The following is a 25,875-nucleotide window of genomic DNA, read 5'->3' as shown; positions in this document are numbered from 1 at the left end:
CAGATTGAGTAGCATGCTAGGACTTTCCCCAATGCTATTCAGAAAGCTAGAAAACAGCTTGGAACTTTTTAATGCCATTTAAATTAACTAAACTGAAATACAAATTATTTAACTACATTGGAGCATCTTTCTTATACTGCTTGTTGTCTAGGTGCAAATCAAAGACCACCTTATCCACAGGTATCCCCAGAATGTTTGGTAACTGTACATTTTTAGATGGGATCAAATTTTTACCAAATTCTGATTCTCCACAGTAAAGTTTCGGCATGTTCCACAAAGTAGACTATGACAAGCTAAACAAGAACATTCCATAATGCCCAGCATTCATGCTTTCCCTTACTAAAACGGCAAATGACTTGTAGAAATGTCAGTAACTTCAGCTCACCCAAGCAGCCCAGTACAGTTTTACATAAGAAATATACACCACAAGTGGTGTTTGGACCAAGTCTTCGCTCTCCGCTGTACTCAGACCTCACGCCCACTGCTGGCTCAGGAAATCTCTGCAGGAAAAGGACCTAGGTGAGCTCACATGCTTTCCCCACCTCATGGTCTAAGTAAGCCAGAGCAGTGCTCATTGCATTTAGCAAAGCAAATCTTACCTCACAGTTTTTAACAGTGTGGCGCTTTTACACAGGAAGTTGTGTTGGAGGCCAGGAGGAAAGATCACCATCTTCACCCTCTCTTTGTTCCTATATGCATTGCGTGCAATTTCTTAGAGCTGCAAGGGGCAGAAAGGCAAGGACTCAAAGGCTGATCATTGAAGCAGTTGTTTTCCTAGTCTGATTTTCCTAAAAGGGTATGGAAACAGCCAACTTAAGGAGTTAGTCCCATTAAGTCAGAGATATGGGCACCCTGCATATCCCTGAGTGGTTGCCTCTACAACCAAGGAACTGAAAGCTGCACAGCTCATGGAACAGTGACAACAGTGTATTGTATACACCAGGCGGCACAGCAATTCAGGGGTGCAGAGAATCCCTTATAATGTCAGAGACCCTTCTTTAGGCCCTAATCAAAGTTTGGCTGGCTGAGAAAATGGTGAAATTAGTATAGTATGTTTCTGTCAGCCACTGAACTTAGTTTACCTTTTTTCCAAATTCCAAAGGCACCATTTTGTCATCCTCACCGTGTATGATAAGAAGGGGAGAAGACAGGAATTTCACGCTAGGAACAAGTGGAAGAAAAGCATTCAGTTCAAGAAATATACATTGAGATTTCTCCTCTTCTAAGTTAAGGCTTTAGCAAAACATGAGGTTTGCCCAAAATAAAGGAATGCTCTTTCCATCCCTCCCAGGAATAACAACTTCATATATAATAAGCTTCATATAGTGACTTTTTTTTCCTCCAGGCAAGATTCTTCTGTTTACTCATACAATTTACTTAGGTTATTTGACTTAATTTATTCCTATGTGATTTTTGAAAATAAGGAACAAAAACACTGAATTTGTACAGAATTAGCAGAACCTCACCTTTTCCTTATTCTGCCTTATTTCATAATATCTGGAATGTTTTAATTAAACGAACACAAAGTAACTCAAAACCAAAAAATAACAAGAACTACCACAGGACCAAGGAGAACTCTTTGTAGCAATTTGTTTACATTTCCCCATAAATGTACAGGATGGACATGAGATCAACAGGTTTGATTAGCCTCCTGGTCAACTTCCTATTTGGTAATTCGAACAGGCTATGATATGAAGAATGACTAATATATAGTACTTCCCTGTCCCCTTCCAAATTCTGATACCATCCACCCCTGCCACAGTGACTCACTGTTACTCCTGAGGATGTTAGATCCTTCAAGTGTGCTGAAATAGAAAAAATACTGATAACGACTGCCTATTTGTAGGCACTCTAGATTCTCCAACTGTGAGAGGCTAACTTGCCAGATTCTAGTCACTGGACTTGCTGTTGGGTTATTCGGCTGGATGGTGTATGGATTTTGGTTACATGGGGAATAAGACCTAGAACTCAGAGATTCCTCCAAGGAATGTTAGGTTAGACCCTACAGGACCTTTAAAGCGTCCTGAAACACCCTAAACCTACAACTCCCTTTATAACTTCAGAGAAAGTACTGAATTGGTAAAGTCATTAAATTAGACATAAGGATAATACCAAATACTAAAAATTTGTAGATAGTGTAGATACCTTACCCCAAATCCTAGTGCCCATCTAAGAATTCTCATCTACTTATTCAGACTGGTCATCTCCCCATTCAATAAGTCACATAATAATTACCCACCAGAATCTTATAGATAGATATAGTAATAATTACATCATTAAGTTACTTTTCATCACTGGGGAAGACTAGTTCGTCTTTCCTCAGGGCATCCATAACCGTGCTTAAAAATCCTGGAAGTTTCCGGTAAATCTATTTTTTAAAAAGGAAAAAAAAGTGAAACATGGCCTATAGCTATGTTATTCGTTATAGTTTCCCACTATGAACTGTAGTAATATAGAGAGTAGTGACTTTCTAAGTACAATAAACTTTTTTTTGAAAATATAACTTCTATGGTTTTAAAAGTAATTCATGTTATTGTAGGAAATTTGGAAAATAGAAGAAGGAAGAAGAAACAAATCACACATAATCCCACCATCCATAGATAATCACATTAAACATTTTGTGGTTTTTACTTATCTTTTTTTTAAAGTACAAATAGCACCACTAACTTATTTCTTCATACTCATAAAGGAGCAGTGATATGCATAATCTAAAAATTGCTTCTACAGTGAACTGCAGAATAATTAAGTGGTTTAGTTGGCGAAAAGAATATTCTGATTAGTTAGAAATTCTGATAAAGTATACAATCCATAGATAATTGGTTTTAAAGGATTTGAACATTATAAACTCTGTTGAATATGATTTAATATTGCAATGTTTTAAAAAGGCATTTTAGGTTTTAATAATGACCATAGGACTCCAAATATAACAATTATCATTCTAAACATACTGAATTTCCTCATTAATGGCAAATTCCAGTAAAAAGAATGCTAGCTAAATCAGCTCTTGCCATATTATGATTAAGTCGAAAGGTAAATTAGTTTATATGCCCTAAAAACATCCATTTCAACTGAAAATGAGGAAAGGACATAAACCCTGAGCAATACTGCACCTTCCTCAAACTTTTAACCCTGCCTCTAAACTACTCCCAAGTCCATTCAGTTCTCTCCATTTCCACGAATCACCCAGCCTAACCCAGCCCTCATCTCTTGCTTGGATTACACCAACAATCCCAGGCGGCTTCCTGTTCCACCCTCGCCCTGCTGTAACCCAGTTCCCGCAGGGAAACCAGAGTGATCATTTTAACGTGCAACTCTCATCACATCCCTCTTTTGCTTCACATCCTTCAAAGGCACGTGGATTAAATCCAAGCATCACCTTGGCCTTGGAGGCCTTACAGAATCTGGCTACAGCCTCTATCGCCTATCACTAAGCCCACTCCTCTCCACCCCCAGGCCCTGCTCTCCTCTGCTCCTGGAACACGTCAGCCTTGATCCCACTGCAGGGCCCTTGCCTTTCTCTTCCCTCAGCCGAGACCTCCAGATTCTCCCATGACAACTGGCTCCTGTCATGCAAGTCTCAGTTTAGATGATATTTCTTCAAAGAGGTCCTCCCCTAACTAGCCATCGAACCTTGTCCCCCACCACCTCCAGTCATTCCTTTTACATCATTTTATTACTTTTACAGGACTCCTCACTATTCAAAATCCTCTTATTGCATACTTGTCTTCTATGTGCCTCTCCAGCAACTATACAAACTTCATAGGAGGTTAGAGCACAACTTTCTTATTCCCTGTGGTATCCCCAGAACCTAGAAAAGTTCCTGGTACCTAACAGGCACTTGATAAATATTTGCTAAAGAAGGAGTGAATCGACTGTGCAAATATCCCTGATGTACACTTTAAGCTATTATCTGTCATTTTCATCTCACTGTGACTGAATTTCATTCAGAGTTTATTCGTTGGAACAGATTTGCAAAGAGAAAAGACCAACAAAGTATTATGTGTATTCCTCTGTGGTGCTGAGCAGGGAGGGGGGTGCAATGTAGTAAATGGGACGTTGCCAAGGGAAGGGAGTGGGTACAGAATAGGTAGGCTGGGGCCATAAATGCAAACGTCTGCTTCGCAGTTTAAAAAGAAAAGAATTATGTTCAGTGTAGAAGCAATTTTTAGATTTCTGCCTGTCACTGCTCCTTTATGAGTGTGGAGAAATAAGAGTTAGTGGTCATTGCCCCAGCACTATAATACGTCATTTGCTGTAGTCTCCCACTATGAACTGTAGTAATAGAATAGTAACTTTCTAAATATAAGGACCTTTAAAAAAAATTTTTTTTTCCTGAATATAAAAAAGGAAATTCATGCCTGGTAGGGAATTTGGTAGGGAAATGGGTACAGAATATGCAGGTCGAGGTCAGTAAAGACAAACTTCTGCTTCACAGTTTTGACATGGGCCTGCTGCTTGCAGAAACCTACGTGGTTTCCCAGGGTCTGTCTGGCCTGCATTTTTTGCGTGGTCTCACAGCAAATGACTCGCATTCGGGTACAGTCTGGAAATCCCAATACTGCTGCTTTTTCCCTTCCTTCCTTTGCCTTCCTCTTGCCCATGCTAAGGGCAAGATTTCTTGTTTTCTCTTTTCTTTGTCTTCTGGTCCTGCTACCCCTGGAATCAGGACTCCTCTGAGGAGAATTCAGTAAGAGAAGCCCTTCAGCAATTCATCTCAAATTCCGAAGGCATAAGGAGAAAGCGGGCCCCAGTCAATCTACTCCCCTTATCCCTCACTCCTCTCCAGCCAGAGGTGCCCCTCGAGACTCACAGGTCAGACCACCCCTCCAGCCCAGACCACAGCGAGGGGCTCCTAATTGGTCTCCCTGGCTCCTCTCTGTTCTGGAATTCCACCAGATAAATATTCTTAAAATACCAGTTACCTGAAATCTGCTGTTACAAAGCTTTGGGAGTGGAACACTGTCTATTTAAACAAACAAAAAACTCCTATCTTGGCTGTAAGCCCATCCACATCTGGCCACAGTCTTTCATCCCAAAAGCTGCGCACCTCCATCTGACTGCCTGGAGTTAGAAAATGCAGGATTGAGTCCCGTTTCCTCTCTATAGGGTATGTGGCAATTGGGCAAGACTTTAAGCCTCCATTTCGCTCAGTGGAGGCAATGGTGCCAAACTCAGAGGTGCTGTGAGGATTTAAAAGGATGACGAGTGTGAAAGACCTTATATAGAGGCCCTGGGTGACTCTCAGGTATTTTATAACACATAATCACCCCATTCTGGCCCCGTGCCTCGGCTCACATTCTCCGCTCCTGTCTGTGTTTTCTAACTGCTCTCCCTCGCCTTCAAGAAATGAACTTAGATCCTATCTCCCGGTAAGTCTTCATTGGTCACACCTGCACACAAGACCCTTCTCTTCCCTGAATTCTCCCTACCCTGATATTATTGTTCTGGGTCCTCCCTTAACACCTAACTTAGTCTACTGTATTATAGAAAGAGTGGAAAAAAGGGACAAGCATTTGTTGAGTGCCCATATTTTTGCATGATTGTTTTACTTAATTCAACCTTCACAACAACCCTATGCAGTACCAACCTCATTATAGAAATAGGAAAAATACAACAAAGGGAAATAATTTACCAAAGTCATAATTGGTTAGTGGCAGAGGCCAAATTTGAACCCAAATCCAAATCTGTCTAGCTTCACAGCCCATGGTCTTTTTCCACTATGCTGAGTAATGAAATTGACTCCAAAGTGATACACGGAAATCCACGTCATTACTTTATATCCCCCATTAATTTCCTATCATCTCCCCAACTAGACAAGAAACTTCTTGAGGGTAAGGACCTATGCCTTTCACTACATCCGTGTCTCACACCACCTACACTTTTTTATTCAACAGTAATGTTCAGAGTTACGGCACTCCACTGATAATAAAAATAGATAACAGCCATTGAGTGCTTACTCTGTGTCAGGCACTATCATACATGCTTTTCATATGTGAATCTACCACAACAATCTTGAATAGACTGTGATTACACCCATTTATAGATGAAGCATTAAAAACAGTTAGTCCAAGATTACACAGCTGTTAAGTGACACCCCTGGGGAAAAAAACCCAGAAAGTCTGACACCAGAGCCATGGTTCTTAAAGAAAATATTTTAAAAACGTTTCTATGAAGGTGTCAGAGACCTACCAAAGCAATGAGGTCTTGAGTGGCCTAGATCAGTAAATGGTAGCATATGTATACAATGAAATACTATATAGCAACGAAAATGATCAAACTACAGCTATACATCATGATAAAATCCCACAAATATATGTTGGTTGAAAAAAAATGGAATACATTCTATACAATCCTACTAATGTATAAAGTTCAAAACAAAATTATACTGCTTAGAGATGCACACATGGGTGGTAACACTATAAAAAAAAGCATGAATATAATTACCATAAAATTCAGACTAAGGCTTACATCTAAGGTGAGATTTACTGGATTGAGACGTGACATACAGGAGGCTTCTGGGATGCCAGTGATGCTAATTTCTTGACTAAATGTTGGTTACATGGAGGTTCAGTTTATAACTATTAAATCATAGATTTCCCTATTACGTTATATTTCAAAATTAACAAAATTTCAAAAAAAGAAGTAAATGGAAAGATTGTACCTGAATTGTAACATGCCTTCAAGTTAATTAATTTATTAGTAATTACTTACGAGTAATATAATAGATGTTCAATTGTTATTTTTAAATGAATATTTAATTGTCTAGAACCAATTTAAATGTTTTATTTATTAAATCTTAAATTACTCAGCATTCAGTATTTTGGACTGTAGAGAGGATTCCTGCATTGACTTGGAGCTTAGATAGTACAGGCATTTTCAAGATTATGTGATTCTGTGAACTAGCTGTCCCAGGAAGTAATGAGCTGAAATAGTTAGCAAGTTCCAGAAAGTTCTATGATGATCTATTGTACGAAAGATTCCAAAAGTAGACAGTTGGATTAAAGTACCCTTAAGGGACTTCCCTGGTGGTGCAGTGGTTAAGAATCCACCTGCCAATGCAGGGGACACGGGTTCGAGCCCTGGTCCGGGAAGATCCCACATGCCGCGGAGCAACTAAGCCCATGCACCACAACTACTGAGCCTGTGCTCTAGAGCCCGTGAGCCACAACTACTGAGCCCACATGCCACAACTACTGAAGCCCATGCGCCTAGAGCCCATGCTCCACAAGAGAAGCCACTGCAATGAGAAGCCCACGCACCGCAATGAAGAGTAGCCCCTGCTTGCCACAACTAGAGAAAGCCTGCACGCAACAAAGACCTAACACAGCCAAAAAATTTTTAATTAATTAACTAATTAATTAAAAAAAATAAAGTACCCTTAAGATGCCTTCCAAGATTAATCAACAATTTACAAACTTGGGCCATATGTCCCCTCTAAGAATCTCACCCCCCGCCCTCTCATTTGCTAACATATCTATGGAGGTATGACTATAAGCAATTGAGCATCAGACATGGAATGAAATTATAAAATTAGGATAATATATACAACAGATTAAAAAAAAACACATCTTGTCAGTCAATTCTTTATCTTCTTGGAAAGATCATCTTCTCTACCTGGGATGCTGTGTAAAACCATTCAGCAACTTCCTTGAATTCTCTAGAGACTTTCTTCTCCTAAAATAATGAAAGATGTGGTTGACATTCATAGGGCTGAAAATGATGTATGAGATGTTTGTTTTCACTTTAAAAGGAATAATAAATAAACGAACAAACCTAAGTCAAGTCTATCTATGAAAAAAAGTATAAAAGATACGAGGTACAGTTTAGTTAATGGGGAAAAAAAAGCTTTGGCTCAATAAGCCACTCACTCTATTAGAAGGAAATAAAAGGACTACAAAATCCAAAAGCCGTGTGCCCCCCTTTAATAGCAACTGGCTAATAACCTATCACAAGTTAGAATAACTTAGAAATATATAAAACTAGTTAAGAAAAGGAAAATTGTTAATAAACGTGTGTGGTAACAGCCTACACTTTGACATCTTGTAAAGATCTATCAGAGACTCACCTTTAACATGGGATAATTGATACTTGCAACCCATATGTTGGTAAATGGAGCCTCCAGGGTAATAGCATCAACTGGAAATCCTTGAAAAGAAGAAAAAAGAAATAACTTCCTTATCATATTTCAATACTCTCTTTCCTAAATAAGGGATCTTCAAGGTCTTGTACATGAACTACCTGCATCAAAATCAGTTGTGAATCTTATTAATAATGCAAATTCATGAACCCACACCAGAGTCCAGTCAGAAGTCAGTATCTAAGGGGTGGGGAGTGTGAGAATGTGCATTTTAAACTAGCACCCTCGCTAAAGAGATTTCATTTCTAGGTACATGATAATTGAAAACCACTACCTTCTTCTAAAACACAAGCAGATTTTCATGACTTGGATAATTTAAGAAAGCAAAGTACTACAGGAAGGGAGAGTGTCCAGCAGAGGCTGACTAGGTTGTTTTGGCCCACACTCTCTCTGAAAACAAAAGATCTAAACATTGGAGTTACCGTATATGGACTTTAAAATAACTTATTGAAAATAACAAATGGTAAAATAGTAAAATATTTATTAAAATTTTAATGTTAAAGAAAATTTCGTATTATGTAACAGTGTATAATGTGTAAAATATATATAAATATATTTAAATTAGAGCACAAAGAGAAAAATGTCTGGAAAACTCAGAAAAGAATACTGGAAACATATAAGACATGGGAACAGATCTAAAAAAAAAAAATATATATATATATATATATATATATATATATATATAATTATAGTCTCAGAGAAAGAGAAGACAAAGAATGGAGCGGGCATAATATTTGAAGATATAATGACCAACAATTTTCCAAAATGGATGAATATCAGGCCACAGTTAAGCAGGATAAGTACCAAGAACACCTAGGAAAATCAGAGTTAAAATGCTGAAAAACAAAGAAAAAAAGAAATCTCAAATATAACCAAAAGAAAAAGTAAACATTATCTTTAAAGGAGCAACAATAAGACTGGCAGCTGACTTTCTGATGAAACAGTAAAAGTGAGAACAAAGTGGATGACATCTTTGAAAGGTTGAAATAAATTACTGCCACTCTAGAACTCTGTGCCCAGTAAAAATAGCCTTCAAACATGAAGATGAAATAAAGACATTTTCAGACCAAAACTGAGAGAAATCTTCACCAACAGACAGGTGGAAGAAAAATCCCAGATGGAAGCACAGCGATGCTGGAAATAATAAACAGCAAAGAAAAGGGTAAATCTAAATACTGACTTTATAGTATGAGAATAATAATTTTTATGGAGTATGTAATATAGAGAAAGTTAAAATACATGGTAGCAAGAGTTCATAAGTTGGGGACTTAATGTAATTAAAATGTTCTAAGGTAACTGCATTACCCAGGAAGTGAAGTATTCATTTATGTGGGAATTTAATTCAGGTAATTCAGCATTGTCAACATTGAAGGAGCCATGAGAGTTTAGAGGAGCAATGAAATGACATTTCTTTTATTTCCATAAGTAATTAAGATTGTGTATAGCAGGTGACACACTTTAAAATGTTTACATAACTCACCCTGACCTGTATTGCCAAGTAAAGTTTAAGATATACTGCAAGTGATTACAAGCTTTTAACACGTATCAAAATCACCTGGTCTTAGTCACAGAGATTCCAGTTCATGAAGACAGCTAGGATCCACCTAGCTGTCACCTGTGTTTCTAACAAACACCCCCTGCAGATTCTGATGAAGGCAGTTCTCAGAACACTTTGAGAAACACTGATATAAATATTATGTAAGGAGGGCTGCAGAAAGCAAGTCCTGCCTATTATTTCATAATGTATTATTTTCCTCCCCTGTAATCCAGATTACTCCATAACCACACTTATTATCACTTCACAGTGAGGGCTCTTTTAAGGTAATTTTAACTCTTTCCTTAGTATTTACTTTTAATTTCATAACTCTGAAAAGCAGGTATTGTATATATTAAATAGAAAAAAGAGAGTTTATTAGACTATCAGGAACTGTCTAAAGTTGGGGTGCTTTAGGTATCTCTGTGTTCAGATTGTGCACAACAGTCTCTTCACTGTTCTTATTTTCCCACATCAAGCCAAGAAATTATACCATGTAAAATAAGCATTTTATCATACCTTTCTCTTCTAGAACTTTTGCAGCGTTTGTTGCAACTCTGTAAAGCAATGAAAGTTAGTACATATGCGAAGCAGTGACTTTACAGTCAAGTAAACAGTACAAAATGCAACATCCAGTATGGGCATCTGATGAAAGCTCTTGACCCTCAAATGTGCATAGACACAAAATTTTGCACAGGATTTCAAGGGGTTCCACTGGCCCTAAACAAGAATGCTTTCATTTAAAACTCTCAAGGAGCGTTCTGGAATGGGCTTCAGTGTCATAGATAGCCAGAGAGCTATACCCTCCCTTGTATTACAGACAGGCACGCTGAGGTGTAAGGTCACTAGCCACACGTGGAACCTGAGAGAAACCATCTCCTAGCTCAAGGGTCCTCCTGATGCTCACTGCTGCCTATAATATGACACTAGCGCCCCAAGGACCCACCTAAGCACTCCTCTTCAGACCCCACTCACCCTGTTCCCAGAGAGTGGCCCCAGAGACACACAGGGCTGGTACCATTTCTCCCCGCGGTCCACTCATAGACACAAACAGCATCCACCGTCAGCCCATCCTCCGTGGGTTTACCCGTCGAGTCCCCGAACCCTGGCAGCAAGGAAAGGCAAACACAATTACCACTGCCTCCAAAACGAGGGCCATCAAAAGGCCCCTTCTTACTGAAAAACCTTTGTACACTGTTCTTAACACATACCTCTGTAATCAACAGACAAGACATGAAAACCACCATCACTCAGCACCTAGATGACAAAGGAGCTGTTATCACTTTAATTAGGAGATGTAAACGGAAAAGGTGGTCTCACCTCCTCAACGCTTCCATAATCCTGGTTATGATGGTTTAATAGGTAGGGAAAAACGCATTTCTGAAATCTGGTGTTTGACTTCAAACTTGAGAAGATCAGGCTCAATGGGAAAGAAGGAAAGCAGCATGGCAGAATAGGATCACACAGCCTGGGTCACACCCTGGCTCTGTCACTTACCAGCTGTCTGACCTTGGGCAAGCCACTTAGCATCTAACTGTGTAAATATATTCTGAGAAGTGAAAAATAATACCTTCAGGATTGTTGGAAGATTGCATGAGATGACGTATTAAAGTACCTTGGTACCTAGTAAATGCCTTGTGTAGGAATTCCCTGGAGGATAAGAACTCCACACAGAGTTGTAGTAGAAGCAAGCAAATAACGGGAAGATATTTATATTAAGTATGAACAGATAAAGAGTTAATATTGATCAAAAATAAAGACATCACTTGATTACATGAAACCACTGCCAGCCCCAAATAGATAAATGAGAAAAGAATATAAAAACATAATTTTAAATGAGAAAATAATACAATGATAGACGAAGAGAAGGGAGATAAAAGGGGACAAAAATTTACTGTGCAGGCACTTTTAAATCTTTACTTAATTCTCACAACAGTCCTACAAGGTACGTATTCTCCGCATTTTACAGAGAAAGAAACCGAGCCTTGGAGAGCTTAAGTAACTTGTTCACAGACGCCCAAATGGCCAGCAGCAGAGCCAAGATTCACACCTGGGCCTGCCTGTGTCCAAACATTGTGCTTCCCCTACTACTGCATAGATGTGAGAGACTGAATTTTAAACACAAGCTGAACTAATCATGAGGAAGTAAATGAAACTTTTAAACATCTATTTAAACTACATTCCCTCCAAACAAGTTATCCAAGACACAGGGCAGTTCAGCATCCAGGGAAACGGGAACATCCATGTGTTTGTGGTGCCATAAATTGAAGAGCCACTTGACAATGCAACTCAAGCAACAGATCCTACTCCTAAGAATTAATCTCCAGGAAAAAAAAAATTCCAAAAGAAGAATAAACTAACTGCTTAAATTTTTCTGTAGCAATACTATGTTAAAAGAATTTAGAAGGAGAAAAAAAACAAACTTGTATTAAATAGCAGTGAAATATTTAAGTAAATAAACAGTTGTCTATAAATATAATGGAGAATGATCACCCTTTAAATTGGTAACTATGATGACTATGGAAAAACACTGAAGAATATTTTTAAAATGGTATTAAGTAAAAGAGCACAACATAAAGTTATATAGAGATACAATCAGTAACATGAAAAACTTTATAGAGATAAAAACTAGGTGGGAATGCAAATAAATGAAAATAGCTTTGCTGGGTGATTGAAGTGATGAATGAATGAGAGAGGGAGGGAGGAAGGACAATTTAATAACAAAGTTTTAATTTTTAAAAGAAATCGCCTATCCAAAGGAGAAAATGAAGAGCTAGGTAAGTTTGGTCAGGCTGGGAAATGATGACTGTGGTGTGTGGAATCCAGAATCTGCCTGGAGGAGGAAGTCTTATCATACCATCCCCACACATCCCACACACCACAAGGCTGATCTGGCTACTTTTCACACCTACACCTACAACTCTTCTTCCTGTGCACATCGGAGACATACAATTCACCTTGGCCAACAGTAGGAGGGGAAAAAGTACACGTTCCCACAGACCTCAGCACCACACCATCCCACTTAGGGACGTACAAAGAGTGGAGTTCAGGGTGGAAAGCAAACCTAAAAATTAACAGACATCATCACCCCAGGCAAAACTGCATCCAGCCCACCACTCCGTGGAGTGATGAGAGAGGGGAGTAGACAGGAGAGGATGGCCATGTCTGAACAGGGGAGGGAGGATGAAGAAGGTGCTGGGGTGCTGGGCCTGGCAGGATTCCGGGCCCCACTAGTGCTGTGAAATCAGGAAAGGGCTCTGGAGTGGAAGCTGGCTTGTGGGAGTAGAGACCAGGTCTTGGGATCGATAACTAGACAAGCAGCTGAATCACCTAAGGGAGAGATTACTAACTACCCGAGGGGAGTGTGGGAGGGCATAAACAGGAGCCCGCCAGCCAGCTCTCAGTCAGATATGGTGAGGTGGAGAGCCTGCCATCTTCCTCATGCTGGGAGATGCAGGGGCTGCCCCCAAAAACTGGCGTCTGTAGCAGGCTGGTGAGGACACCAAGGTGTGGCCACCTTCCCTCGGCCCAACCTTTTATAGGGCTGAAGAAGGGCCTGAATGACTTAAGAGAAGACATTCTACATCTTTATCCCATACCACCAAAAAGGTTGTTTCTGGTAGAAGGAGTGGTTTTTGTACTTAATATATTTTCTCAACCCATCCCCTAGCCCTCAGAAAAAGCAAATAAATTCAACTCCATCTGGTGACGAAAGGAACAAATTCATTAAAGTGTTTGGGACTCAGAGATGTTCACATCTGTTTTGATCCCCCAAGGTCAAAGCTGGAAGAGAAGTCTACTCATGGGACTCTAGGCCCAGACACCACAAACCCGCCCTCACCTCCAGGAGCTCTCAGGAGATAACCATGCTGAGGGCAGAGGAAGATTTTAGGGCTGTAGCCCAGAAGAGAATAAATGGAGACATAAAATCGGTCCCTTGAGGCCCCTTCAGACATACCTTTACTAGCTCAAGTCTTTGTAGAGGTTTAAAAAAAAAGAGCAAGAATTAGGAATTACAAAGACAAATTCAACAAAAATCACTATCATGCTGCTGGCATCTGATCTCATGCCTTTCTTTTTCAGGTTAGACAAATAACCAGGAGAGAGGGCAATGCTTCTTGGTGTCATAGCCCACACGCCTGTGTCAGGGTGAATGACCCACAGCTCCCCTCTGCTGCCGCCTTCCCCCAAGTGAGCAACGGCTGCCCGGACCGCTAGCGCTTCTCAACGTAAGCATTTGATTGAACTGCTGACAATCCATCTCCTTTCACTGCTGCACAGCAAAACCTATTTCTAAGAATACTTCTAGAAGCTAAAGGAAAATAAGTTCCAGAAAGTGGCTTTTCAGAAAAAGGGATGATATAATCAAGTTCACTAAAGGAAGATCTGCCTGGATCCTGTCCACTCTGCCATGAGGTGCAAGATGAAGTGAAGGAGAGAGACTCATAGCCCTGGAGGTACAAGAAATACTTTCTTCCAAAAGAACCACAGTCTACTCTCTATTAACCACATAAAAGGGAGATAAAGATGATTCAAAAGGCAGAGGATTCTTTAAAAAACCATTTGAATTTGTTTTAGAGCCAAGTTTCTTAAACCTTAGGGGATCATGGAGCCCTTTGAACATGTAATTAAAGCTATGGACCCGCTGCCCCAAAAAATGTATCCACTCTTCAAATTTTGTGTACAATTTTGGGTTGGGAGTTCGTGGACCCTCTGGCGCTTCTATGGATCCCAAGTATAGAACCACTGTTTTCATCAAGGTTCCCTGTGATCTGTCATTTGGCCTCCTTCCAGCTCAGTACTGCTGAGAGCAAGCTGAGACTTCCGGGCAGGAGACAGAGGAAGGTGCAGCTGACCCCAAGCCAGGAAATCTGGGATAACTGAGGGCAAGAGCGGATTCACTCAGAGGGCAGACGTGACTATGTGATTCACATGACCTTTAAATAAAAATGCATTGTAACACCGTGCCCAAGTTTACACAAGCAGAACAATGTTAAGCAATGTTGAAAAATGTTGATTTCACAGGAAATCTCTGTAAATGTGACTCTAAAACATACACCTCAAGAAAGCCCCTTGAGCAAAGGCAAGTCTTGAGAAAGCCATCGTCTGACACAAAAAGACAGTGAGTAAAAGAGACAGAGGCAAGGGAGCCGAGGGGCAGATTCCAGACCTTGTCACTGAGTTTGAAGTGTCCCCCCAGAGACAGAGCGAGGTCTGCGGGTCTCTGAGGCACGTCGCCCCTCCCCCATGCTGAGACCCGCAGTCACAGCCAATACTCATCACCCACCATAATGACACAGGCCCACAGAGGGCCTGGCAGCGCACCAAAGGAGAGCCAGCCTTCTGGGAGGTGCTCTTGGTTACCAAGCAAGGTTGGGACCACAGAGAGCAGGCTGAGGCATCAGTACTCCAGACAAGAATTAGTCAGGGGGCCCGAAGTACCCGTGATCAGAATTCCAGGTGATCTCTCCTAGGGAATCCATACTTTTGATTAATAGGATTCATGCCAAATAAATGAATCTCCATGTGGTTCTGTGAGAAGACCACTGATGTGGAAATTGCTCTTCCTTTTCTCCATACCTCATGCCTATTCCCTATCCAGTCGTCCATGGATTTGATCCATCATTTCCAACACTCTTAGGGAGTAAAGGAACCACTGCCTTCTTTGAAATCAGTATCCAAATTTTGGAAGTTAGTTTCCCTTTCAGTTAAGGATCCACATTATTCTACATATGGACTATATAAATTTTTTTAAAAGAGAAGCCTATTGCCAGAACACCCTCAAATTTCAACAAAGGGAAAAAAATATGTGGAGGGATGCTTACAGACCTAAAAACTGAGCTCTGCCTTACATTCCCCCACAGGGCTGAAATACTCTTTCACTCTGTAAAAAAAAAAAAAAAATCCAAGCAAAGGCACTGACTTGTGTTCTGCACTGCCATGAAGATAAACAATAATTGGGTTGCCGTCATGGAGGGCTGCTTCATAGCAGCTACGGCCCTTCCCCTTAGCATCCTCCCCTCCGGCAGCTAGAAACTGTGTGCCTGAAAAGCAAGGAAAGGTTTCAGCCAACATGGACAGAGAGAAGACTTCTCTATCCTCGCCAAAGCTTGAAACCCTCCTTATGTCAATCAGATACATATTTATATTTTATGTTTATATATTAACTATTAGAATATATAATGAATTATTATATGTAAATATTCAATATATTTACATATAAATATTTATCTGAGTAATATATGCACATGGTAAAAATTAAAATATAATGCCACAAACGTCTTATAATGAAAACCACTACTGCCTTACCCCACCTCTCCCATGCCCAGAGATAACCCCTTTTAACCATTTACTGTTTTAGTTCTTCTGACTCCTATACCAATCATGCTTCCAAGACTGTAATTCTTAGGTGTGGTTTATTGAAATGCAATCCACTGGGTGGAAACAAGTAAAAGATAATAGATATTTGCCACCTGCTATTGGTTTGGCTGAAGAAACAAATTGGAAACAAATTAAAGGGAAACCAGTTTAGGTAGGAGAAAAGAACTTGAACATGCAATTAAGCTAGTCTACTCAAGAAACCCAGTGACCTTGTGATTTTAAACACCTGAATGAGCTCCAGTTCCTCCACCTTGTTAAACCAATGCATGAACCCTGCTAACACAAACATTGCCATATCACATGTCACCAGGAGACTTGGAGAATTGGCCATGTGATGATAAATCTTCAGTCCCTCAATCTTTTTTTTTTTTTTTTTTTTTGGCCACACCGTGTGCAGCCTGTGGGATCTTAGTTCCCCAACCAGGGATCAAACCCATGCCCCCTGCAGTGGAAGTGCAGAGTCCTAACCACCAGACCACGAGGGAAGTCCCAGTCTCTCAATCATTTAGAAGCAAAAAGTCTGACATCAAACCCCAAGGCCTCTGTACTGCGAAGATGGGCATTGCTGCCAGCTAGATAAGCCAGTCATGAGGACAGTTGACTCACCAAACAAGGACTGATGGGGCAAGAGTAAAGAATAAAGATGTTTTCAAATTCCAACGCTATTAGTGGAACTGTACCCTGCAGGTTAGGAAGAAGTTATGTGAACCCATCCATATTGGTTCCTAAACATTCTGTGATCACATGTTTAAACTCAGGGAGATGAAATATAAAACAGGGCACTGGAAAACTGGCAGCCAAGAACAAGTAGGTGAACCAAACAGAAGAAAATATTGAGATCAGCATAGCAAAGCAGACGGTAGGATGCTCATGGCCTTGATGGACAAGTATTTATGGAGTGCCCTCTGCCAAGCGCTGTGCTGAGCAATGGAAACCCACCAACAAAGTCCCCCACCTATGAAGTTACTGTCTCGTAAGGAAGACAAACATTAATCAGATAATCACACAAGCACTTACTCAATTACAGTGGGGATAAATGCAGTAAAGGACAAGCATAGGTTGCACTAACATATGCCGAAAATGGGGGGTGAGGAAAGCCTTTCCTGAAAATTACCATGTAAAATGAGACCCAAGAGATGGGTAAGCAGTGAGTTAGGCAAAAGGAGGGAACAGCGGGAGCAGGGAGAGAGAAAGAAATGTTGCAGACAGAGCATGGCTTCTATACACGGAGGCCAGTGGGTCTGGAGCAGGGTGGGAAGGGGGTGAGGAATAAGGCAGGGAAGAAGACAGAGCCAAGGCACCTGAAAGACTCCACACTCCAACATAAGATTCCGGAAAAGCAAATGCAAGCAAGTCAAGCTTCAATATAAAGGGAAGGTGTGTGGAACAGCTCCCTCCAAGGAACACCGACCTCTCCCCAGGCAAGTAACACAGCACTGCTCACCTCTGCCCTTGAGACATGAAAGCCACACCCACCAAGCATGCCAGGGTCTAATCAGTGCACTCACCAGATTCCCAGAATCCCTAGGTTCAACTTTGATGTAGAAGTTCACTGTGTGAGGAATCTTTAACTCTGGTTTCTTTAAATCCACAAGAAATGGTGCTTTGACTGGAAAGTAGAATTCATTATCAACTCCCAGAATCAAATTCCATGTCTTTTAATCACAATCAAAAAAAGTAATTAGCCTCATGATTGACATGTTTCTAAGTTGCAAGCTACTACACTCAATTCCAAGCAAAGTATTTTATTTTATAAACTAGGACTAGCCCGCAAAAGAGTTGTCCCCCCACCAAAAAAAAACTAAAGCTAGACTTAAAAATACCACCAGTGTTATAGCCTCTAATGGAATTTATTCAATCTTCATCCCCGTTTCAGGCGAAAAGCAAAAGAGACCATTCACCTAAAAAGTAAGAGGGTCTAGAAGAAGGTAATGAGTATTTTGCTACTTAAGTCATGAGTTACTTTTTGCACAAAGTAAAACCTAGTCATTAGCCATAAGCCACGAAATGGCCAAGATCAACATACACCTGGAGACATGCAGGTGAGAGCATCACCTGTGCTCTAGAAGAACTGTGTGTTGCACTGACTAATGCAGCACTTGGTAGAAAAAACACGGGAAAATAGATTTCTCACATCAACCTCTCTCTCTCGCTCTCTCTCTCTCTCAAGGTATACAGGCAATAAGAGGAAGAGAAAAGGCACAGAATACAGGAAGCAGTAAGGTATACAGATTAATAGCCAATTTGAAGACTGAGCTCCTGAATTGAAACCCTACCCACAAGGCCATATTTTTCTATCTATCCCAACAGTTTGCAAGGATTCATCCTGGACCCCAAAGCCAATATTAAATAGGTTTCAGACCATTTAAGTCTAGCCACAATTTTATAACTAACATATCTTTTTCATTATGCCATAACTGTAAGGGCAGTAAGTTCTCTATTTGGGAAAAAAATATAAAGGCAAATTCACAAAAGGTACATACTCACAAAAGTTGAAAAAAATCAACATGTGCATCAGAGGAGGGAAGATATGTTCTTTTAATGATTTACTTGTAAAGCTGTCACACAGAGTGGCAATTTTTCTTCTGAGTGTTGAACAGGAGTATGGGAAAGATCTGTAAGATATTGTGAAACAAACAAGGTATTCAAAATCAGTCCAAGTTTTGTCTTGGTTTGTTTCTCCTTTTAACCTCCAAATCAAATTTCACACACTGACACTGGGAATTACAGGCAGGTTGGCATTTAAGCAAAATCCTTTACAGAACTGTATGTAATTAGGGCAGATCCAGACCAGGCACTAAGGGAGAACCAGGAGAGGAAAGCAGTAAGTCAGGGCCCCTACCAGCTGCTCAGAAAGCCCAGGTATGACAGGACAGGACGGGAGGGGACATGGATGTACTCGAGTCAGACTTGTCTCCCCAGTGTACCCCACAGAAGGCCAAGGCTGGACCCCAAAGTCATCAGGAAACAGGATTCAGACTGTTTTAACAGTTGCCCCAGTTTTCAATCACATCACAGTTCAGTGCTTTATGTGCTGGCTATTATTAGTATTAGTCTAAAGCAGTGAATGAATAATCATCAGATTCCCACCCCCCCCCTTCTGGCTGGGTCTTGGGAAGCAATGAGCCAATGAGACAAAACCCTCACATCTGAGGTGACATCCCCGGTGAGCGGGGCCATGAGGAGCAGCGTGGGGTGCAGGGGAGGACCTGGAGGCTGGACGCAGCAGGGCCTGGTCAGGGAATGGGACACGGGGGGCCATGCACATCTTGTTCATTCTACCGCCCCCTGTGACACGAACCATCCAAACTGGGGGCCACCAGCAGACAAGTTATGGTTTGTCCACAAGGGCTCACTCAGGCTACCTCTGTCTCTAGCCACATCTCCCGTGAGGACTGAGTGTCTCCTACCTTTGAGAAACGAGGGACACAGGAGGTCAGTGTCACCACCTCCTGCTCCCAGTTTTTGTCTACATTGTCCATGACAAGAGTCCCTTTCCCTACTGTGAACGGTCAGTGTGAAGACCATCAGTGTAATCAAATCGTGAGGCTGTAGGGGATGGAAAGCATTTCTAATGCACTGTCTCCCCTGCCCTGATTCCTCTGCTAGACCAGAGGCATCTTAGAAGACAACTGTTATTACCTATACTTTGCGGATGAGAAGGCTGAAACGTTAAGGACCCTTCCCAAGGTCACACAGCCAATGAACGGCAGAGCCACGTGAACCCAGGTCTGTACAACCCCAGAGTTCCATGGTGATCTCCAATGAGCTGTCGCAGTCCTGGTCAGTTCTACTTGTCATCCTTGAAGCAAAACAGCCCCAGGAACAAGGCTGGGCTCTGGTAAAATTCAGCTCTTAGAGTTGTTTCAGGATCCTTTTCTCCCCTTCTGCACCCTTGCTCCTCTCAGGGTCCCTCCTTCCTCCCACTTTCTTCTTTCCTGCTCCCGTATCCTCAGAAGATAACCAAAGTCATCAAAGAAAGACCTCTAAAAAAATTCTCCCTCAAGTGTTAATAACTTAAAAATCAGGGAACTTATACATGTTTGGAAGAGGCATGGAGGCAGAAGATAACGAATCTCTGATGAATTTCCAGCAATTCTGCTGGGAGTGGAAAAGATAAGCAGGCTAAGGGTGATGGACAGCTCTTCAAATACATCAGCCACGGGCAACTGCCTACACATAAGATCAGCAAGAAAGAAACGAAAATGATTGCTTCATACTTTAAAATAGCCTCCATGAAGGTGGTCGGAAGCAGAGGATATGGCTGTTCTGATTTTAGAGATAAGAAATCAAAACCCGGAGAAGCCACTTTGAGCCACAGATCAAGCCCAGACAGATGAGCAGAACTGAATTCTTATGCTCCCTTCCTGTTGACTGGCTCTGGCTTTCTTTTTCCTGACTCTCTGAACTCCCACTATCCTGCCTGTTAGTCTCCTGCTAAGTTACCTTTTGCAGGTAGCAGGGTGCTTGGGAAGCAGGGGCAAGAGAGGGAAATATGTTTCTGTTTTTAAAGAATGATTCATACAGGACCCTTCTCTCAAATAGCTCAAGGCACTTCTGTGAGAATCGCTGCGGGAAGAGAACAGAGTGACCACATCCCTCACAGCATCAATAATGCACAGCGGCTCCTTTTAACTAGGGGGCTGTCAGTTTGACTTCCCCTAGATCAATAGGGGATCAAAAGTCACCAGTGGAAAAAAAAAAAAAAAAAGTCACCAGTGGCTAATAGACCTTATTTGAGCAGAGGATGCAGTTTCAGCCCAATCCTCACTCACGGCCAGCACATCAAACAGCCACCTTGATGCTTTGGTGTTCTTCGCCTGCCCTTTGATTAGCTGTGGCTGTAACTGCACCGCATTCCACAGGGGCTACAGAACCTAACTGGATGATTCTTACTGGCAAAAGCTGGTGGAACCAGCTGCTACAGGGCAAATCATTTCTCCTTCATGCTCAGAGGTACCAGCTTTGGGAAGCCCAACTCTGACCACATTTGGCAAGACAACGATTCCAAATATTAAGACATGCTACACATCCACCCTGCGCCCATTCATCCCGCCAACATGTATTGATCACCAACTCACCAAGCACCAAGTTACGTCTGTGTTCTCCTCCCTTCTTTCCTCCCAACCAAATCCTCCCTTTCCTTCACATCCACTCAAGTGTCCCTCCTTTTTCAAAGCTTCTCTAGACAGATCTTCTCATGGTGACTTTTCCTCTTTTCACCCCTCCCACTAATTATAATCGGGGCCTCAGTTTGACCCTTAATTGTTTTCTGATTGTTTTCCCACTATCAGTCCTGTCTCCCCAGTGACAAGAACCACGTGACAGATAATACTGCTTTTACATTCCACTCTGCCTAGCACAGGGCTGAGCTCCATAAATATTCATTGAATGAAAGGTTGAGAACAGAAAGAAGAGTGTATTTCTTTCATAAGGGAGAAGGAAGCAAGGCTTATTGGTAGCTTTGGGGGACAGGGGAAGGGATTCCTTCTCTGTTTTGAATTATTGATACAACTGAAAATTAATCAATGAGAGCTCCCCAAGAGCAGGGGTTTTGCCTGTTTTATTTATGGCTGTGTGCCCAGGGCCTAGGTGAGTGCCTGATAGGGAGAGGGATGTCCAGTACTCTGGGGAGGATGGATAAGTTTATCAGCCTTCTCATGGGGATTTTCTAAGCACTATCTAGAAAAGTAAAAACTTGGGATGAAATAGGGAGAAATGAAGGGGAAAACAGCCCTTCGGCTTCCCCCAACTTCTTTCCTGAACATGGTTTCCATTTTTCTGATTTGAAGAAAATCAGTTGCAAGTGGAGATTTACTTTCCTGGGCCCATCCATCTTCAGAAGCAACTACATCTGCTGAGACTTTTGTAAAATAAATAAATAGATCCCCAAGGCATTAAAAAATAATCACTGAAAACATCATGGTTAAATGTTCTCCCTGAGTCTCACAACATATCACGATAGAGCCACAGCTACAGACTGTTCCGGGTGCACAGCAAGCCCTCCATGAATGTTTGCTGAACTAACCAGGCTCCAAGAAACGAAAAGGACTTGGGATGCTGGATATCAGTCTGTGCCTCAGCACGGCCTAAATTAGATCAGTAATTTTCTGCTCAGATGAAGAAATGCCCAAGTATTTTATTCTTTCACGAAGCATCTCGAGAATTATTTTTAATAACTACGAAGGCAAGTAAGGGGCCCCAAATCCCCATCTCCACTCCACTATCAACAAAGTGGGCTGTTCTCTAAAAGCGTGAACTGCAGCTTTGATTCTCTACCAAATAAATGTTAAATAATCAGCCATCCACTAAAAGGTGGTAAATGCTAGCTTTCCCAGAACAACCGTATCTGGGAGGTAAGGCCCATGATGGTGAAAAGTGCAGCCAGTCAGGACATTCTGACTGGTGTTCAGATCCAACACAGAAAGGGGGCTCCGGCCTGCACCGCTGGGCCAGGAGAGGGCCGCTCTCTGCTTCCTGCCCTCAGCCACAGCAGGAAGAGAAGAAAGGAGATTGGTGTTTGTCTTCACCACTCAGACATTACAAAGTGAAGTCTCCTGTGCCCGGATATGATTTTTGGATATCTTGTAATCAGCAAAAATTTAACAAAGCAAAACAAAGGAATAGAAAGAAGAAAGGTAAACAAAACTGCCAATGCCTTCCCACACCAACAAAACAAAACAAGACACGCAGTCTTTTGGGTCCAAGGTCTCCAACCAATACCTGGCTTCAACGCAAACAAGACTGTCAGTACATTGCTGGTCGATTGAGGTAGTCTAAGATTACTGCTCAAGCCAAGGATTCATGGAAGGAAGAAAATGAAAAACTTGTGCTGACCTACACATTTCACATTTAAAGGATATAAGAACTAGGCACAGGCAATGATGCCAAGTTATGGTTTCAATGTACCATGCATCTCTAGCATTATGGAGAGGTGTTCTTTACACGCCAGACGCTTCACACTCAGGGAGGTGGCCTTCCGATCCTTCTCCATCTACACAGATAGGCCCTTGACCTAACAGAATGCCTTCCAAGACTACAACACCGATTATTATTGTCACTATTATTATTTTTTAAAATCCGTCCTGCTGTTAGTAAAATGTCAAGGCAGATAAGAGATTGGCACAGGAACCTGAACCAGCTTTCTGGAATCTCTAGTTCAGAAGCCCCAAAGGGATATAGGTTCCTGAAAAATCAAACGCGCCAGTCTCGCTGGCGCGGGTAGGGGTTGGGGCTGAGGATACAGCCGTCCAAGAGCTCTGGGAGCCTCCGAAGCCCCGGGAGTCAGCGCTCGGCCACCAGCCCTGCGTCACCGCCCGGCGGTACCCTCCGTGCCGCATTCCGGGCAGCCGGAGCCGGCGGGGCGCTGCCGGGGCGCACAGGGCGCGGCGCGCACTCACCTCAGGTTCCACGCGACCATGTGCCACCACGCGCGCACGCAGCCCTGCTCGTCTGTCTCCATCCCGCGTCGCGTCCGGATCCGCCGCTGCCGCCGCCGCCGCCGCCGCGGGAGCTGCAGCCGGTAGCTCGGAGCCGCGCCCCGGTCGCTCTCTTCCCCCGCGGGGTTGGCGACCCGGGGACCCTGCGGCGGGTGGGGCGGGGCGCCTGACCCAGCGCGGGGCGGGGCGCGGCCGGGGGCGGGCTGCCCTAGCGACCCCAACGCCACATGCACTGATGTGCGATGGAAATAAGTGCCCTACTCTTCTAGCTGGCTACGCGCAAACTTATTTTCTGTTTTATTCTATACGTGTGTGTGTGTGCGCGCGCGCGCGCGCCCTGCGTGGAGTAAAATACATTTCTTACTATGATAGGAATAAAACAAAAGTCTGAGAGTCCCAGCTTTAGAAGATCCTCCTGAAGGACATATGCTTTCCTCCACTTTAACCCTCCTTTTTTCTTTCTCCCTGAACCTTCCCTTCCCAACCCCCATCTTCTCCCTCTCTCTCCCTCTCTCTTCTCTCTCTCTCCCTCCCTCTCTCTTTCTCTCTCTGTCTCTCTCTCTCACACACACACAAACCTGTCATCATTACTGTAGTCAGAATTTCTTTAGCTCCCTTCCATTGATTACTACTTTATCTGTCCACAGGGTTATGAACTACACAATTACTCCATGTGTCCAAATGCACCACCTTTTGGTGTTTACCTAGCAGCAGGTAGCAGAAACCTCCACCTCCACCCCCCTTGTATCAGGAGTTCAGGCTTTGAAAGGTTTGGCAGGGATGCGCTTACATCGTGCACTGTCTCCTGGAGCAGAAACCGTCCTTCACCGGAGCTGTTCCAGGGAAGCCACGGGGCAAAGTGTGAGGGCAAAGGGGGACAAAGGGAATGAGGTTCCATTTGGAACCAATTTGATGCCAGCACCAAGACTTCATCTGGGAGGCAAGGTACAACCTCCCCAGAGGGAAAAAGTGGTCTCTCATGTGCCTGAGCTGTTGGGCCTTTGCCAGCTGAGCAGAGGGCCTAGCAAGGACTGCCAACCCACAGAAAGTGCATAGGGACCCACCGGCTTGGGGCAACTGGCCAGTCTGGAGGAAAGCACCGACACCTTTCAAGAAAGGGCAGTTCCCTTCGAGAACTAGGCCATTTCAGATAACTGGTCAGACAAGGGGGAATTTTGTTCACCTCTTCTTGTCATTTCTCTAGGAATGTCAACTTTTGGATGCACATCAAGACAGAAGAGGAATCAGATTAGGAAGGACCACAGGAATCTGAGCCTGCCTGATGAGCCAGCTGCAGCTGGGTCACACCCTGCATGATGAGAAACATTAAAGCCAACGTCAGATTCCACCCCCGGAGTCATCCATGAAATGGGTCTGGAATCTCATAGAACTTATTCAGGGGAGCTCCGGAGGATACCCTGGGCCATGCCCCGTGGAGGTGGAGGGGTCAGAGATGGCAAGAACAGGGGGAGGAGAGAGCAGCAGCTGCGTTTGGTCCCAGCTTCTATTTCCATCTGTTTAGTCAGGTTGAGAGGTCAGAGGCCCACGTGCTGGTTGAGCAAGCAAAGTTGTAAGTCCCAAGTCTAAGGAAATGGTTGAAATGCTCAGCAAAATCTCTGAAGTTAGAAATAACTGTGGCCTTTTTTTTTTTTTTAAAGACTGTATAAATTAAAACTCTAGGAGAAATCTTTCCCCAGCATTAATAGCCCCTTTTCAAAAGGCACATCCTGGAAATCAGAGAGCAGAGTCTCTGAAATGATTTGGCAAAATCTGAAAAACAAGTGATTCATTTATTTTTTAAGCATCTATTTCCTGAGTACATTTTGGGTGCCAGGTACCACATTTGGCGCTATAGGGATACAAAGCAGGATCCTGCGTGGTAGAGAGACTTACCTAAAGAAAAATGATAACACAAAATAGGGATGGAAGAGTGCCCTCAGGACAGAAATCAAGTAAGATGGGGGGGGCGGGGCTGCCAAGGCCTGGACGTGGAGAAAGGGGGTGACTACAAAGGGACATTTTAGGGTGATGGAAATAGTCTATATCTCAAGTGTGTCAGTGATCACATGACTGTACGCGTTCACCAAAATTCACTGAATTGGAAACTTTCCAAAGGCGAATTTGACTAAACATAAATTATACCTTAACAAAGCTGACTTTTAGAAAAGTGACCTGTGGGGGAGGGGCTGGGGTCAAGATGGCGGACTAGGAGGACGCAGAGTTCGCGTCTCCTCACAACTAGGGCACCTACCAGGCACCGGTGGGGGACCACGGACACCGAAGGGGTCGGGAGGAACCCTCAGCGACCGGGTAGGACGTGGGGCATGGGGGGAGTGAAGGGGGAGGAGAAGTGGAGGCGGGATGGGACTGGTGCCCCTGATGGG

The 25,875-nt window shown here is 42.7% G+C and overlaps 2 protein-coding genes across 2 annotated transcripts in view; one reads left to right on the top strand and one right to left on the bottom strand.

Annotated features, from left to right (window-relative positions):
- PYGL (glycogen phosphorylase L) overlaps positions 1 to 14,638 on the top strand; it is a 53,588-nt gene extending 38,950 nt beyond the window's left edge. The window contains exon 21 of the mRNA XM_061180839.1: positions 13,755 to 14,638. Within this exon, the coding sequence (XP_061036822.1) occupies positions 13,755 to 13,767 (13 nt within the window). The 3' untranslated portion in view covers positions 13,768 to 14,638. The remainder of the gene's footprint in view (positions 1 to 13,754) is intronic.
- Positions 460 to 23,562, bottom strand: ABHD12B (abhydrolase domain containing 12B). The gene is given in 16 exon segments (XM_061180840.1): positions 460 to 500; positions 600 to 718; positions 1,083 to 1,161; positions 2,286 to 2,368; positions 7,615 to 7,674; positions 8,066 to 8,145; positions 10,191 to 10,228; positions 10,647 to 10,776; positions 10,883 to 10,928; positions 13,630 to 13,655; positions 15,590 to 15,692; positions 15,694 to 15,715; positions 17,561 to 17,575; positions 17,577 to 17,661; positions 18,540 to 18,667; positions 23,453 to 23,562. Coding segments are annotated over 16 exon segments (1,104 nt in total). The 5' UTR covers positions 23,515 to 23,562; the 3' UTR covers positions 460 to 472.
- Between the last annotated feature and the right edge of the window lie 2,313 nt (positions 23,563 to 25,875).

Source organism: Eubalaena glacialis, chromosome 2 (assembly GCF_028564815.1).
Source record: "Eubalaena glacialis isolate mEubGla1 chromosome 2, mEubGla1.1.hap2.+ XY, whole genome shotgun sequence".
In the NCBI taxonomy this organism is placed as follows: Eukaryota; Metazoa; Chordata; class Mammalia; order Artiodactyla; family Balaenidae; genus Eubalaena; species Eubalaena glacialis.
The sequence above is the reverse complement of the archived record's forward strand: the minus strand, read 5'-3'. Positions and strand labels throughout refer to the sequence as shown.